The 15966-nt window shown below is 35.5% G+C and overlaps 1 protein-coding gene across 3 annotated transcripts in view; it reads left to right on the forward strand.

The window, feature by feature from the left end:
* TTC7B (tetratricopeptide repeat domain 7B) overlaps window positions 1–15966 on the forward strand; it is a 119187-nt gene that overhangs the window by 55444 nt on the left and 47777 nt on the right. For all 3 annotated transcript variants that reach the window (XM_081937210.1, XM_081937211.1, XM_081937212.1), the window contains exons 16-17: window positions 157–273; window positions 4638–4735. In XM_081937210.1, coding sequence (XP_081793336.1) covers window positions 157–273; window positions 4638–4735 — 215 coding nt within the window. The remainder of the gene's footprint in view (window positions 1–156; window positions 274–4637; window positions 4736–15966) is intronic.

The raw sequence follows: 15966 nt of genomic DNA on the forward strand, positions 1-15966 counted from the left end.
ATGCAATTGTTTTATAATAAAAATAAACGCAATTCTATTTCTCCTTCTTCTGCATTTTCATGAATTTACTTTAAAATAGTATTATTTCCATTGGAAGTGCAAAATAATGGAACTGTATAAAAGTATAAAGAAGCTTTAACATTTGTTTTCTCTTAGATTATTGTTTTCCAAAGTCAAATTGGAATCACTCTGCAGGGGCCCTGATGAGGCACTTCTTACTTGTAAACATATGTTGCAGATCTGGAAATCTTGTTACAATCTTACTAATCCCAGGTAAGAATTGTGGATTCAGCAATGTGAATTATGGATCATCTGATGAACAAAACAATACATAATTTTAAAAATTATAAACTATAGTTTATTATTGAGATGTTGTATTCTTATTTTGCTAGTAGCTTTCTCAATATTGATTTTATTTTGACACATGGTACATATGAGTGGTTTAGGATTGCTTTCTTCATTTTAATTGGAAAAATCTGGATCATTGAGCTAATTTGCATTTTAAAATATAAATGTATTTTTTTAAATTAATGTTTTAATTTACAAAATGTTTTGTTTTAAGTGATGAAGGTAGGCGTTATTGCAATATTTATAAAGAAATCTGTGGAAAAAGTAAGAGAGACTCTTGCCTTCTCCATCTTACTGACTAAGAATTATGGGAATTATAATCCCAACACATTTAGGGCACCCAATTGGGGAATATTGGAATAAGATAAAGCAAATTTATCTGCAGGTATAAGTAAATTTACTATGCACTATAACTGCCCATCAAGGTAACAATAGTGGAAGCTCAGTGCAATTACAGAGATTACTCAGTACATTAAAGTTGATCTCCTTGTAAAGATTGATGGATTCAGGGGGATTCCTGGTTGCTTTGCAGATTTTATTGGCAATTGATAGGCAGCTCGTCTGAAGCTTTTATTAATCTCTGGGATTCAGAGATGAATCAGACTATAGATTAGAGCCCTACTATATGCTTTTGCTTTGCTGAGGAACTTCTGGCAATGAAAAGAGAGATTCAGTGACTCTTGCAGAATAGAGGTAACTTGTATTAATAGAAGGGACTGCAGTAGCGATGGTTAATGCTTATGCACCTAACTTAAATTGTCCTATTATGTTTTGAGAAAGTTTTAAATATTTGAATGGGAGTATTTATGATAATGGTGGTTAATAGTTTTCAATGAAATACTGCATCCTGAACTTGTAAATACACTATCATGAGAAAAAAAATAATTAGTGAGGGAAATTTATATGCGACTATAGAATTTTACAGATACTAAAAATTAGTGGAATAAAGAATTAGATGCTCCTATCTTATCTAAGCAATGGGAAAATGACTTAATTTCTATACCAAGACAGTCAATGGACCTTAAACTTCAACTTGCACAACAAAAGATAACTTAGAATTTATTGGAGTCCTCTAGATTTGAATGTAAAGACAGCATTCTGTTGCAGCTGTAATAAGGATAATGAATTTTCTTAAACACATGTTTTTACAATGTCCTATACTTAATTTGGGAGAAAGTAGTGGATTATGACTGTGTGACAAAAATTAAAATTTTTGAAGGACAATATTGTAATAATCCACAAATATGGATTACCATATTTTTGGAGTATAAGATGCACCTTTTTCCCTCAAAAAAGAGGCTGAAAATCTGGGTGTGTCTTATACAACGAATATAGCATTTTTTGCCTCCCGAAGCCCCGCCCCTCCATCAAAATGGCCATGCATAGCCTTATGAAGGCTTTCAGAGAGCTCCTGGGAGCTGGAGAGGGCAGAAATGAGCAAAAAATGGGCCGTTTTTTGCCCCCACCCCCAGCAACACTATAAGCTTCCATAAGGGTATGCATGCAATTTTTTTGAAAAAAAAAGGGGCCCGTTTTCGCAAAAAAATGGGCCGTTTTGGGGAGGTTTGCAGAGTGCAAAAACTTTTTTTTTCATTTTGGAAAGCTCTTTAAGATTGATCAAGTGCTGTGCCAGCAGAAAAATGTCTTAAGGTTTTGTCAGTGATTTCCTTCTCCAGCACACGGATAAATATACCTGGAAACATCTACCTACCTACCTACTGTATTTCTCTCTCTCTCTCTATCCCTCTACCTACCTATCTACCTATTCTCTCTCCCTACCTAACTACTGTATTTCTCTATTTTCTCTTTCTCTATCCCTTTATCTCCCTACCTATCTACCTACTCTCTCTACCTACCTACCTACCTATTGTATTTCTCTTTCTTTCTTTCCCTCTCTATCCCTCTAGCTCCCTATCTACTTTTTTTAAAAATTTGCCTCTTCAAAACCTTGGTGCGTCTTATACTCCAGTGCGCCTTATACTCTGAAAAATACGGTATACTCGCCACCTATACGCAGATAACCTATGAATTGAAATTTCTAAATAGATCGACATGACAGTCCCATAAAATTTGCATTACATAATAAAAGGCTTCCTCATTAATGGATAATAATAATAATAATAATAATAATAATAATAATAATAATAATAATAATATTAATGCTTCTAGACCGCCCCCTCTCCCGCAAGGGACTCGGGGCGGTGTACAGTTCATACAAAATATAACAGGATACAATAAAATTAAATTAAATATGTACAGTTGACAATTGACATGGAGGAGGTTAAAATGTAGTTAAAAGAACTGTACAAAGCAGATATAAAATAAATTCAAACCCCTAAAAACAAATACAGTAAATTAAAAAGCCCCTAAAATAACCAGATATAATACATTTGCCAGGAGGGACAGTTGAATTATGCCAGGCCTGCTAATCGGAACAGGTGGGTCTTCAGTTTTTGCCGGAAGGAGCGGAGGTCAGAAGTGGTTCTAATGTCGGGGGGGAGGTCATTCCAGAGGGTTGGGCCCATCACAGAGAAGGCCCTACTCCTCGGTGTCGCCCGCTGGCATTGCCTAGTGGACGGCACCAGGAGAAGTCCCTCCCTGTGTGAGCGTATTGGCCGCAGGGATGTATGTGGGAGGATGCGATCCCGCAAGTAACTAGGTCCCGTGCCATGGAGCACTTTAAAGATGGTAATCAGCACCTTGAAACGCACCCGGAAAACCACAGGCAGCCAGTGCAGCTCGCGCAGGAGAGGTGTTACGTGGGAGTACCTCGTACTCCCCATCACAGCCCGCGCGGCTGCGTTCTGAACTAACCAGTCTCCGGGCGCGTCCCAAGGGCAGCCCCATGTAGAGAGCGTTGCAGTAATCCAGGCGGGACGTCACCAGCGCATGAGTGACCGTGCGTAGGGCATCCCGGTCCAGTAGGGGGCGCAATTGGCGCACCAGGCGAACCTGGTGGAACGCCCCCCTTGCCACGGCTGCCACATGGTCATCCATTGACAGCCGGGCGTCAAGGAGGACGCCCAAATTGCGCGCCCGTTCCACAGGGGGCAATTGTTCGCCCCCTATGGCCAGCGATGGGATCAGCTGGCTGAACCGAGGTGCCGGTAGCCACAGATCATCATTCATGTTTTAAAAATAGAAAACCAAGTCAATGTCATTTACCTCATGCTTTGTGCACTAGAGCAGCTAAGTTGCTAGTAAGGATAATTGAGCTTCACTTTTTACAAGAACATACCGTAGGTATGAAAATGAAGATCTGCCCAGAACAAACTCTCTTTTATACCTTAGGGAAGTCAGTTGTGGATGCCATTGGACAATAAAAATTATTTATATAGCAGCAGCTATACAATTTTATATACCAGGTATACATATTCAGAATGGACTGTGTTTGAAACAGGTCTAGCATATGTTTCTAGCTAATAATATCTCTTCCTTCCTGTCAGTCATGTGAGGAGTATCAATTTAGAAGAAATAAAGCAAGCAGAACTCCCTACACCATGCAACCAAGTATTCGAAAGAGATGAATAACTGTTAGCTTCATTATTTTCATTTTTTAATATTGGGCACATGTAACAAGGGGCTGACAGCAATTTTTAGGAAATTTGTGCTGATTAATAAAATACTTATTGCTTAATGAAATGGACCAAGAAAGGTTTCCCTTCTGTTTCCTGTGGAATATTGCAATTGTGTCATTCATTGCACATGGGATTAGGTGTCCAGCAACCCTACTTCAGTGTCTTGCAGAATGTTTTATACCTCTTTTATAGCAGCTGAACAAAGAAAGGAAGTAGTTTCATTCTCTGCATACAAGGCGTTACTTGAAAATGAATGCAGAAGTTTCACTAAGAGGAAATTGCCAGGATGAAAAATTAGGATGTCCTTTTACAGTTTAAAGCAGGCATGAAGAAACTAGCATTTGTCCTACTTTTTTAGAGTTTATCATTTGTCAATAGCATTGTTGCTGCATTTGCAGCACTAAGTAGCCTTGCTTTCCTATAGAAAAATGTGTGTTAGAGAGAGTGTGTGTGTGTGTTAACAGTCAAATGAAAACAACAAATTTTATAACGGCTGAATTTCAACTACTTCAGAAGTCAGAAATGGAAAGGTGAATATGTAAAAGACAATGTTGGTTTCAAATGCTTTCCAAGAGAATAGCTACACACGTACACACACATACACACATATACATAGAGTATATAATACACATACACAAAGGCATGACGTACAGACCTCACTATTCTCTTGCAGTGATTTAAAGTATTAATATATTACATTATTTCTTACAGTGATTCTGGACGTGGGAGCAGTTTATTGGATAGAGCCATTGCTGACAGGCGACAGCTCAATACAATTACTCTCCCAGATTTCAGTGATCCTGAAACAGGTGAATATTCATTCTGTTGTCATCAAAAGGTCAGACACAATTTTGTGTTTTCTGTTATATATCTTTGCAAGGTAGGATGTAAACAGTTACGTAGTAAATTTTCAGTTTTTTCCATATATTCTTAGAAGAAACAATCCATTTGAGTGTATCAGGTTACTTGTTCTTCATTTTTAAATCTCCACTTAAATCTCTCTAGGTAATCTGGATGATAAATTTCATTTTGAAGCAAAATTGTTGTTGCCGTAAAGTCATTTAATTTCAGAATCTACCAAGCAAAGGCTTGGTAGGATGCAAAACTGAATTACTGTTGTTATTAAATGCCTCTTGGCCAAATCCAATGTAACTGTTTCTGTGTTTCAGATAGGGATTTTGGCAGTATCACACTTCCAAGTTCCATTCTTTTTACAACCCTAACCCTCTTTATCCTACATTATATGCTCTAGCAGCTGTCCATTCTTTGAAGATTTTATTTTTTTATGTTGTTTGTGTTTGGCTAGCAAAATACCCCCAAGCATTTGTTCTTTCAATGTAATAATGTATTTGCCATAGGTTTAGGAAGTAATCTTTCTACCCACATAAATATAAATGATTGAAATAGTAATATTATATGGAATAGAAGATGAATCCTTAGATTTCAAAAATAAAATTACTTTCTGTATTTCTTTGAATACATATATATGTTCACATATATAGATACATGCATCTCCATCTCTCTCTCTCTCTATCTCTCTATCTCTAATCTCTCACATTTATTGGCCACCCATTTTACCATAAATCACAAATTATAATCACCTGACTGCAGTTGTTTGTAAAAGCAAGACACTAAGCATCCAAAATGTAAAACACAGAAGATTGGCAGTAGATGACATTTTTATGCTGGTTCACCTCCTTTGTCCATGATCGATTCCAGACAGTAGTGATACTCCGCTCCCTACTATGTGGAGTATTGGAGGATATGGTGCTGCTCCCTTATTTAAAATCTATGGGTATCCTCATCCACTGCTATGGGGTGAGGTATCATCAGTATGTAATTTTATATATCTGCCCCTGCTAAATTAACTAATACTGATAATGAGAGACGGTGACGCAGTGGTTAGAATGCTACTTCTGCTGCCTGCAGTTTAGCAGTTCAAATCTCACCAGGCTCAAGGTTGACTCAGCCTTCCATCCTTCCAGGTGGTTTAAAATGAAGAATGAGATTGTTGGGGGCAGTATGCTGACTCTAAACCGCTTAGAGAGGGCTGTAAAGCACTGTGAAGTGGTATATAAGTCTAAGTGCTATTGCTAGTGCTACTGTGAACATCTTATCCCTATGCCTGGAAATTGTAAAGAACTGGATGGAGAAAAACAGGCTTCAGCTGAACCTTGGCAAGACTGAGTAGTTTTGGATTTGGAGCCTGCCAGTATGAGAACTAGGCTGGATGGAGTTGTACTGCCCCATGCAGACCTACTGCATAATCTGGGATCCTCCTAGATTCGTGACTCCTTGAAGATCAGTTGATAGTCATGGCTATGAGGACTTTCGCATAACTTGTATTGTTCTTCACTTGTACTCATTCCCAGATCAGGAAGCTCTGCTCAGAGTCACTCATGCCTTAGTCATGTCCTGATTGGATTACGTAATGCTGTCCAAGTAGGGCTATCCTTGAGGAGTACACAGAAGCAGAATGCAACGGCCCAAGTCCTTCCAAAAGAGCACATCATATACCTTTGCTCTCAGGCTGCATTAGTTGTCAGTTTACTAATGGTCTAATTCAAGGTGCTAGTTCTCACCTTTAAAGCCTTTCTTGATATGTGACCTTTGTTATCTAAGGATGGCCTCTTCCCAATTACATCTGCCCATGCCATCAGATTTGATGTAGTGGATTTTATTTGCCAGGGATCTTTGCTTGGTGGGTCCCTGGTTTCAGACCTTCATGGTGCCTGCCTAATGGATCATTCTCCCGCCCTCCCTGAAGTGGAGCTAGTTTCATCCCCGTTGATGTTCAGGAGATCCTTCAAGACCTGGCTTTGTCACCAGATCTGGAGTCCCAGAAGATCGATAAAAACTTACAATGGCTTCTTCATTGGGGATGTGCTGTTTGTTTGTTAATGTTATTTTTAATATCTGTTTTATATTTTAACAATGACTTATTTTTATATATTTATTGTTTTTAGTTCTTTGTTGCATGCCACAGAATTACTTTTACAAGTTGGGAAACTATAAATTTGAAAGACAAATAGACAGACAGACTGATAAAATAACTACCAATGCTCTTTATCTATGTGATAGCTATGTGTTATACTCTTTATTTAATTGAGATTGTTTGAATATTGTCATGTATTAGATCTTCAACATGCATGTCTCAAGAAAACTTAGGAACTAAGTTTTAACTTAGGAACTCAGGGATATTTACCCAAATCTTTGTAAATGATGTGGCATATACACAGATTTATAGAAGATAAGCCTGAAAGTAAGACACTTCATTATCTTTTTATATTAAATTTTGTATCAAAAAGATTTGAAGTATTAGGTTATGTCTAAATATTTAGTTACAAGATGGTACAAAATACAATATTTTTTATTTCACAAGTTAATTCTAAGTTGTTAGAGTAAAATATAGAAAGTTGCATATTTTGGCTGTAAGTTTTATTTTTAAAGGTTAATTTCCAAGGGACTTTATGCAGGATCATACAAACAGCCATTCAGATGTTTATTGAGCTCTATGTATGAGCTCATATATGTATATGCCCCGGTGTGCATTTATACTTCTTCAAAATTGTTCCAGTGAATTCTTAATCCCCTACAGATCTAAAAGGAGCCAGAATTCATCTAATAATAGATGAGATTCATTTTATTAGTACAAGGATCCTTAATCCCTTGTAGAATGGCACAAATTTTCAAATGTTGACAATGTACCGTGGATATTCTTTGCAAAAGGATTGCTATGTTGCTGTTGCTGTTGCTGTTTCTTATTATCTCTAGCTGTCATTCCTTTAGGCTACTTCTTACTGTATTTTTTTTATTGGGGATTTTTTTCCTGAAAAGATGGTGTACTTCCAAACTGCTTTGCTGGTTTTCAGTCTCTCTCATTTATTTTTGAATGTAGCTTTTTCAACACATTGGGGACATAAAGGCACTCTTACTTTCTTTTATAGCGTGTCTACTGCAAATTTGTTATTTTTTTAAAAGTAAAATCCCATGTGAAGTAAGGAGCCGGATTGGCACCAATTGGAATATTTATAAACCCTATAGATTACAGAAGGGCATAGCTTGGTTTAGTTTATCTAGATAATTAAACTGATTGCAATTTACATTTTATTACATATAGTAAAATTACGTGAATGTACTATTTATAGACAGTTGTTGCATTAAGAAATAAATGGTGGCTGCAAATAATGATGATGTTAGTCTATAGCACAGGTGTCAAACTTGCCACATCACATTGCCCTTACATGACGTTTCATGACATTTTTCCCCTTGTGGAGTTGGGGTGGGTTAGCCTATGCGGGACACATCTGGCCTGCAGGCCACCAGTTTGACACCCCTGGTCTATAGCATCTGCAAATCACCATTAGACAGAATAGGGTGGGGTCTTGGTGGTATGTACGTTAATGAATCCAGATAAATTAACTATGAAAAGTTTCCCACATACTTTTGCAACATAAGGTTTGGATGCTTTGTCTTCAGTAGACTCTTTCTTAGTAACTTTTTATATTATTATTATTTTATCCTATAGCCTGGCATGTGTACACCATTTCTTTATTTTAACTCTTACAAGAAGAAGGAAATATAAAACGATAAGAGGTTTGAATGAATTGACTGGCATATAAGCCTCTGTTAATAAATAAATACTGTCACAAATAAATTAGGGAAAGACATATTCAATCATAACATCTGTATTATAAGCGAATGTTAATGGCTCAAAGGCAATAGTGTTGTCTGATTTATTTAGACAAAATGAAGCAATTGCTTGACTACTTTTTTTTTAAGTTGCTGGGGAGAACCAAAGGATTAAAACAGAAAGGCTAATTTAAATTGCTGTTGTGCAGAATCGCAGACAGATTTCTGAGAAAAACTAGGTGACATAAATTGAAGTATATCAACAAAAACACTTTTCGGCTGATATATTATCTTATTCTTTAGGACATTTATGAAATAGTCTTATTATGTCTGCTGTCAGTCAAATATAATAGTAATTTTAAAACCCTTGCAGACAGTTACTTAGTGAGAAAGATATAACTTCAGGAATGAATGTGTGCTTCTATCTCACATTAAATAGCGTAGCTAAGAAATATTTTCATTAGCATTTGTCTTGCTAAAGTAAATTGATTTGTTTTTTTCCCTTGCTTGCTCCTATCAACACATATTTTAAATTTTATCTCTGACTTTTCATAATTCTGTAATAATAGTGTTTTCTGTGTGGAAATATTCCCATCTCCATTTAATAATAGCTAAGTGGGCTATCCATTTCTTTCTTTCCTGGCCTCCATTAATTTATCCAATCATATTTTATTCTTGGCATTTTCTTTATAATTTTTCTCTTTCACTTTTTAGCTTCTGATTCCTCTACATCTTCACCTCTCTCAAGGACAGAATCTCTCCTCCACCTGTTTATGTCTCAGTCTCCTCACTCACCTCCCAAAACTGATTCCTTTGTCTGGCCCCATGCAGCCAATCCATCTTGTGACCACGTTCCTGGGCCCTGCGAACCTCCATTCTGTAAACAGATTTCCTCTTTCTGATGATAGGTGTTAGCTTGCTCTTTTGGTGCTTCTGATAATCTCTGTAACTGCTAAGCTCAAATTGCACTGAAATTTGCAATTTGGCATAAATACAACCTATGGATTACATATTTGACTTTTTTTTAAAAAAAGAAAAAAATAGGGAGCATTGAGTGGATTCAACTAGATAGCTTCTCAAATTGTCTTCCCTATCTAACAGTTAGGAAGGCTTTACTTTAAAGATTCCACGAGGGGGCTCCATTGTCTTCTTGATAAGATAGAGCAAGTGTTGGCATAAGCTATTGCTCTGGCCAGTGGCACCTGCTAGGGCAGCATTTCCAGCCATCTGCTTTATTAGGGTTGGTTCTAAGATCTAATGGCATGCAACAAGAGAAATTGTTGTGCCCATTATTGAAAACATGGCATCTAATTCCAACTGATAGATATGAGGGCCATTTTGTTAATAAAAGCTTAGATAGAAAGACAAAATATTTTTGCTGTGATTCAAAATATGCAAAATATAAATATGGAAAAGCTCTTATATTAGGGATTAAGATTTAAGGGAAGCACCATGTCAAAAACCCAGTGTGCTACAATGGGAAGCAAGTTTTAAATTTGCTTGTTCCAAATGTGTCAGTTTTGATTGACGTAATTGGCAGAGAGGCAGCATTGTTTTGTTGTTGTTGTTTATGCTGCATCTTTTCATAAAATGGAGTATCTCCTGCATGATTACGAACACAGAGGTTTCCATTAAATTGCTTTTAGAGGCTACATTTTTAGTAGCTTTACTATTTTTTTAGTTTCTTGTTCGAAACAACAAAACTGAAGCATTTTAAATGTAACAATAATTTTCATTCCTGGACATTTCATTCATGTTATCCTGGCATGATTTGAGGATGAGCTATTAAAATTGATTTAATCTGTTCATTTGACTAAAGATACATGAACAAATCTTCTCTAGGATAGAAATAAATGACAGAAGTTAGTAAGTGGCTAGCAGATGTATATAAATCATGTTGTTGGATTCTTTTTCAATAAACTTTGAATTATTAGTTTTTGCACACTTATATCAATGCTTTTGCTATTCCCATTTGCCTGTTTAGTGCTATTCATACATTTTGTTCATACATTTTCTTCACTAAAATATTTTGCAGTTTTAAGAATTACATACTGCATTACATATAAGAAAATAATAAACTGATATGAAAGAATTCTAAGTCTGCAAGTCCAAAAATAAAGTAACATACTTGTAAGAATATTATGCAGTCAATTTTCATCATGCTGATTTCTCACATGCAGGAGTTATTGTGGTTTATTGTGTTTAGTTTTTAAAAAGGGGAAACGTTAAAAAGGAGGATTTCAGATTTTCCTCTGTAATCTAAAATGGTATAGTTCAGAATATTGTTATAATCTGTAATTAGAGAGCTATTTTTTGTAAAGGATAAGCATCAGAACCGAGCTTCATCGGACAAGCAATTATATGTAAGAATTAATTAAATTAAAAGTGTAAATTGAGCATTTCTGGGATTATTTTTCTCCTGAAAACTAAAGAAATTAAATTTGCTTTTATTTCAACAATTACTAATGACTAAGAAATTTAGTAGATAGTCTCATTTAAAAAAAAAAAAAAATCTGCAAATGCTTCAAATCTGAATTATTTTGAATTCAGAAAAGGGCCATTTTGAGTTATAAACAGGGCTTTTAAATTTAAAATGAATTTTTCTGAATTTTAAACAGTTTTGACCCATTTAGAAGTGAATTTACATACATACATGCAAAATAATTGTTTTGAATTCATAACACTCAAAACAGTATTATAAATTGCATTCCAGGTAGGTTGAAATATTTTAATTTAAGGTAGCCAATAACTCAAGGTCCTTCTGCAGCAATAATAATAATAATAATAATAATAATAATAATAATAATAATAATAATAATAATAATAATAATAATAATAATAGATCTACCAACCAGCCCCAAAGGCTGTGAATCCCACCAAAGATTAACCACATAATAATGAAACATTAACATAGAAGTGAGCTGTGAATTATCCCGCTCCTATGAAATTCTCAGTAATCATTTGAATTCCATAAAAAATGCCTTGTTAGGGTTAAATGTGTATTCTCCTTGTTAGATTCTATTCTGCCTTGTCCTGAAGGTAACAGAATAACAGAACAAGAGTTGGAAGGGACCTCGGATGTCTTCTAGTCCAATTCCCTGCTTAGGCAGGAAATCCTATACCATTCATTTCAGACAAATGGTTGTCCAATCACTTCTTAAAAACTTCCAGTGTTTGGGACGTCCACAACTTCTGGAGGCAGGTTGTTCCACTGATTACTGTATTTTTCGGAGTATAAGACACACACACACACAGACCCCAAAAGGCTGAAAAATTGGGTGTGTCTTATACTCAGAATGTAGCTTTTTCTAATCTTTTTTTCAGCCCTAATGAGGTGCTAACGAGTGAAGCCTGCTTTGCCTGATTTTCTCATTGCTGCTCCTTCCAACGTTAGCACCTCATTAGGGCTGGAAAAAAAGCTTCTAAAGCGCAGCTGATCGTTGGAGGGAGCAGCAATGAGAAAAGCAGGCAAAGCAGGGAAGATCCTTCATTCATTAGTGCCTCATTAGGGCTGAAAAAAAGCTTCTCATATTTTTACTGCAGCATACTCCCCCATTTGGATATTGGTACATCTAAGTGAGGCTTGGAAGAGTAGAGACGAAACAAAATGAAGTCTCTGCTTCAAAAACAATTTCTCAAGAATGGAAAATCTACTTGTCTCCAATGCAACACACTATTTTGCAAATTGTGGTTATCTTCTTTGAATTTTTTCATTTAAGTATGCCCTTCAACTTTTCTGTGGAGCAGATAATTTGCTAGTATTACTGCTCCAAGTTTCCACATTAAAAATAGCATCGATCATGCTGGTTGATGACCTCAGATAGCGTTTAGATAGGAAAGTATACTCTTTTTTGGTCCAAATAGTCCTCACTTGTCTTCAATAATGATTATTTGTAATGATTGTGATTGTTAATCAGTGTGGCCTCACTTGGAATACATAGTCCAGAGGATAAAAAGCATGCACGCTCAAAACCAATAAACTTATGTGCTGAAGCTGACTAGACTACAGGTGCTAGCCAGATGAATACCTGGTAGTCAGAATTTTTTTCCCCCTATTTTCTGTCCCAAAAACTAAGGTGCGTCTTATACTCTGAAAAATACGGTAATTGTCCTAATTGTCAGGAAATTTCTCCCTAGTTCTAGGTTGTTTCTCTCCTTAATTAGTCTCCATCCTGTGGTTTATGTAGCACAACAGTCTTTTTCCCTTTAAGTTCCGATGAATAAAAATGGTCCTCTCTGGCTTTTTAATAAATGTATTTATTGTTTCTCTATGTTGCACTTGTACAGTATATTAATGTGGCCTGAAAGAGGGTTAATAAATTAAATACTTCAATATCACTATTAAAATTTTGTCTGATTTGAAGTCCAGATGTGCAATGTTCAGAATCCTTTGGAAAACAAGAAAACTGGCTTACAGTTTGAAGGTTATCAGAAGTGTAATTGCATTTGTGTAATTCTATTTTATAGCTGTTATTTTTTTGTGATTTTAATTTGTGGTTTGATCTGTTGTTTAAAGGCAACCCTCCAGATGCTTACTTTCATGGTTTTTTCTCCCTTTTTTCAGTTTGTAAGTAGCATTTACTATATAGGTCTATTCTTAAATTTCTAAAGATTTAGTAGTAACACTCTCCCTTCACCACAGAATGTAAATGTTGTCCATTCGCCATGGAAGTTGACATTGTGCAAAGCAAGGCTGTTGTTCTAGACCCATTCAAGTTACCCCCAGGCTGTAATCCTATGAGATCTGAATGCACTTATCTAGTCACTTGGTTTCAGTTATTAAAGAGGCAGTATTAATTTTTGGAGGGCTCCAAATGAACACATTTTCTAAAAAGGAGTTAATCCTTGGATAGTCATTAATGTACTTTATAAGCAATCATATTTATGTATCATTGCAGTGATTTCTCCAGCTCAGTTGGAAATTGAATTACATTCTAGCTCCTTAGCTAATAGGAATAAATGAAGCCAATTAAAAAAAAATCCAAATTCAAAATGTAAAAAAAAGTTCTTTAAGAAAATTATTTTTGTTTGATACTTACAAGTGATCTGAAAACTTTAATATATCGTTACTTTTAGCTACCTTTGACCTTTTCTGACCCTATTAGTTTATTATATTGAGTTCTATTTTTGCCTAATTAATGATTGAGTTTCATGCAAAAAATTCATGGAACAAAATAATATTAATAATTGATTGAACAGAAAGCCAAAGTTTCACTTCTGTCACACATATTTCCCAAAAATCCAGAAGTATTTTAATATATTGGGAGTGAGAGATGAATTGTGCAGTTGAAATAAAGTCATATCACATTTGTCCGTAAGTACATATGTCTATTTTATCTAGTCCTGCAGAAGATACTGTCTCTTAGTCTAGACAGTGATTTGCTTGCAATGGCATACAGATCTCTGCATGCTCCACATTTTGGTGTTTCTACATGCTTTGAAGCCTGCTTTTTCTTTCTGTTTTAATTTATGTGCATGTGGATTTTAATATGTTTTTACATTGCATGGTTTTGCTTAATTCCAATTTTCATCTTTTTAACTAAAAGATTATCATGACGTTTAATTGAAAAGTAACTTTTCATCTTGTAGCAAGGAAGGAAAGAGCCTCTGGAAATAGTGATAAATTCATTTTAAAAGAATGTTATTTCCCATAAACCATCAAGGATAGAGGCACAGTAGAACTGAAACTGTTCTTTTTTCCTTCTACCTAACTTTTCGAAAACAAAACCACCTGTCTTCCCAAATTCTCACAATTTCAGTATTTTTCACCTTTTCACAGTGACAAGCTTCCATATTATTTCTTCAAATTATGGCATATTCTTGTTTAATTAAAGGAATTTAAAATAAGCCATTCATTCTGATGCAAGGCCATATCCAAGATAATGCAATGGTAGCTCAGTAACAGTAATAATGCCTCAAATAGATATAAGATAAAATGTTAAATAATGCTCAAATACTATCTTCTCCAACTTTTTCTTCAAATCCGTGTTAAGGTGTAGAATAGAAGTTTAGGGATTTGACATATTTCAAGCTATGTTGGATTTCCGTAAATTTTCCTCCAACCACTGTTTGCATGAAGCCAATATTAGTAAAAACTGTTTATTTAATTTCTACCCAAGATGCAAAACCCCAAACTATATATAGATATATGCATCCAGGTACACCCGACTGTCTGGATTATATAATCAGTCCTCAATTGGTTCCATTCTGATTTCTCTTCTTTCATTACTGCAACTCTGTAAGAAAGGCCAAAAATAAATGTATGTTTGTTTGTTCGTTTGTTTGGGAGTGAACTTGTAGGTTCTTCATAGGACCTGTGTCTTACCAGCTATTGATCTTGTATATTTAAACATGCACATTTTCATTTGTAAAAACTTGTATAGGTCTGCTAATTATGTGTCAAGAATGTGTGGTTACAATGTTACAGAAATTTAGATTATACAGTATACCAGGGTAAATTGTAAACATAACAGACCTGATTTTTAAACGGTTGGTAATGAATTGGGATAATATATTTGAGAGCCTTTAGAAGAAATATCCCCATCTTTCTACTCTTTTTTGCCTTAACTGTAGTAAAGCATTATAAAATATCAATGTGGAGAAGGCTAACTAGGGTTAGGGTTTAGTCATGGGGAAATCTGATTGCTTGAATTAATGTTAGTAATAGTATAGGGTTCAAATGCTGTTGAGCAGGATGAATATGTCAGTATTTCTCATTCTCCTTTTCTAGCGGTCCCTTTTTCAATATTTCTGTTCAATACATATGAAACAACTAAAGTACATGGTAACTAAGGTCCATAGTGTTTAAATGTCCCTGCCCGCCTAAGAAGCTTTCCAAGGTTCAGAGAACTTCCAAAATACATGGACTAAGAGGGCAGTTTGTTGCAACTCACCACAGGGAGGTGTCCCAAGCATCAAGAATATGGCTGCAATTGTACAGTTTAAACCGTACCTCCCTTTTTATATGTGCTGTAATATAAGGCATGTGAAGGAAGGAATGCAGCCAGCATCTTGACTTTTTTTTAAAGCTCCCTTTGTGTAGACCCCCCTTATTAGCTAGAAAGGACTTGGGTAAAACAAGATGATCAAGTCCTGAGTAATACACCATGTGAGAATAGGTTTTGAATTAAAGCCTGAATTAAAGAATTAAAGCTATTAAACATATGTGAGAAGTCCTCCCTCAGTGCTGATCTCTAAGATTAACCCTGACCACATTTATTAAAGTCAGTTCTGTTGAAATAAATGTTGCTGGCTTTCAGATATATTTGTGTAAGATTCGGATGTAGGAGTGTGAAATATATTTTTAAAAACCTGAAAGGAATACATGAAGTATGGATGAAATTCTTGCAGTATCTCTTTGGAACCTGCATGTCAGACCTCTTCTACCTTAACCAACTGTTTAGCAAAC

This window comes from Natrix helvetica, assembly GCF_964273705.1.
Source record: "Natrix helvetica genome assembly, chromosome: 1".
In the NCBI taxonomy this organism is placed as follows: domain Eukaryota; kingdom Metazoa; phylum Chordata; class Lepidosauria; order Squamata; family Natricidae; genus Natrix; species Natrix helvetica.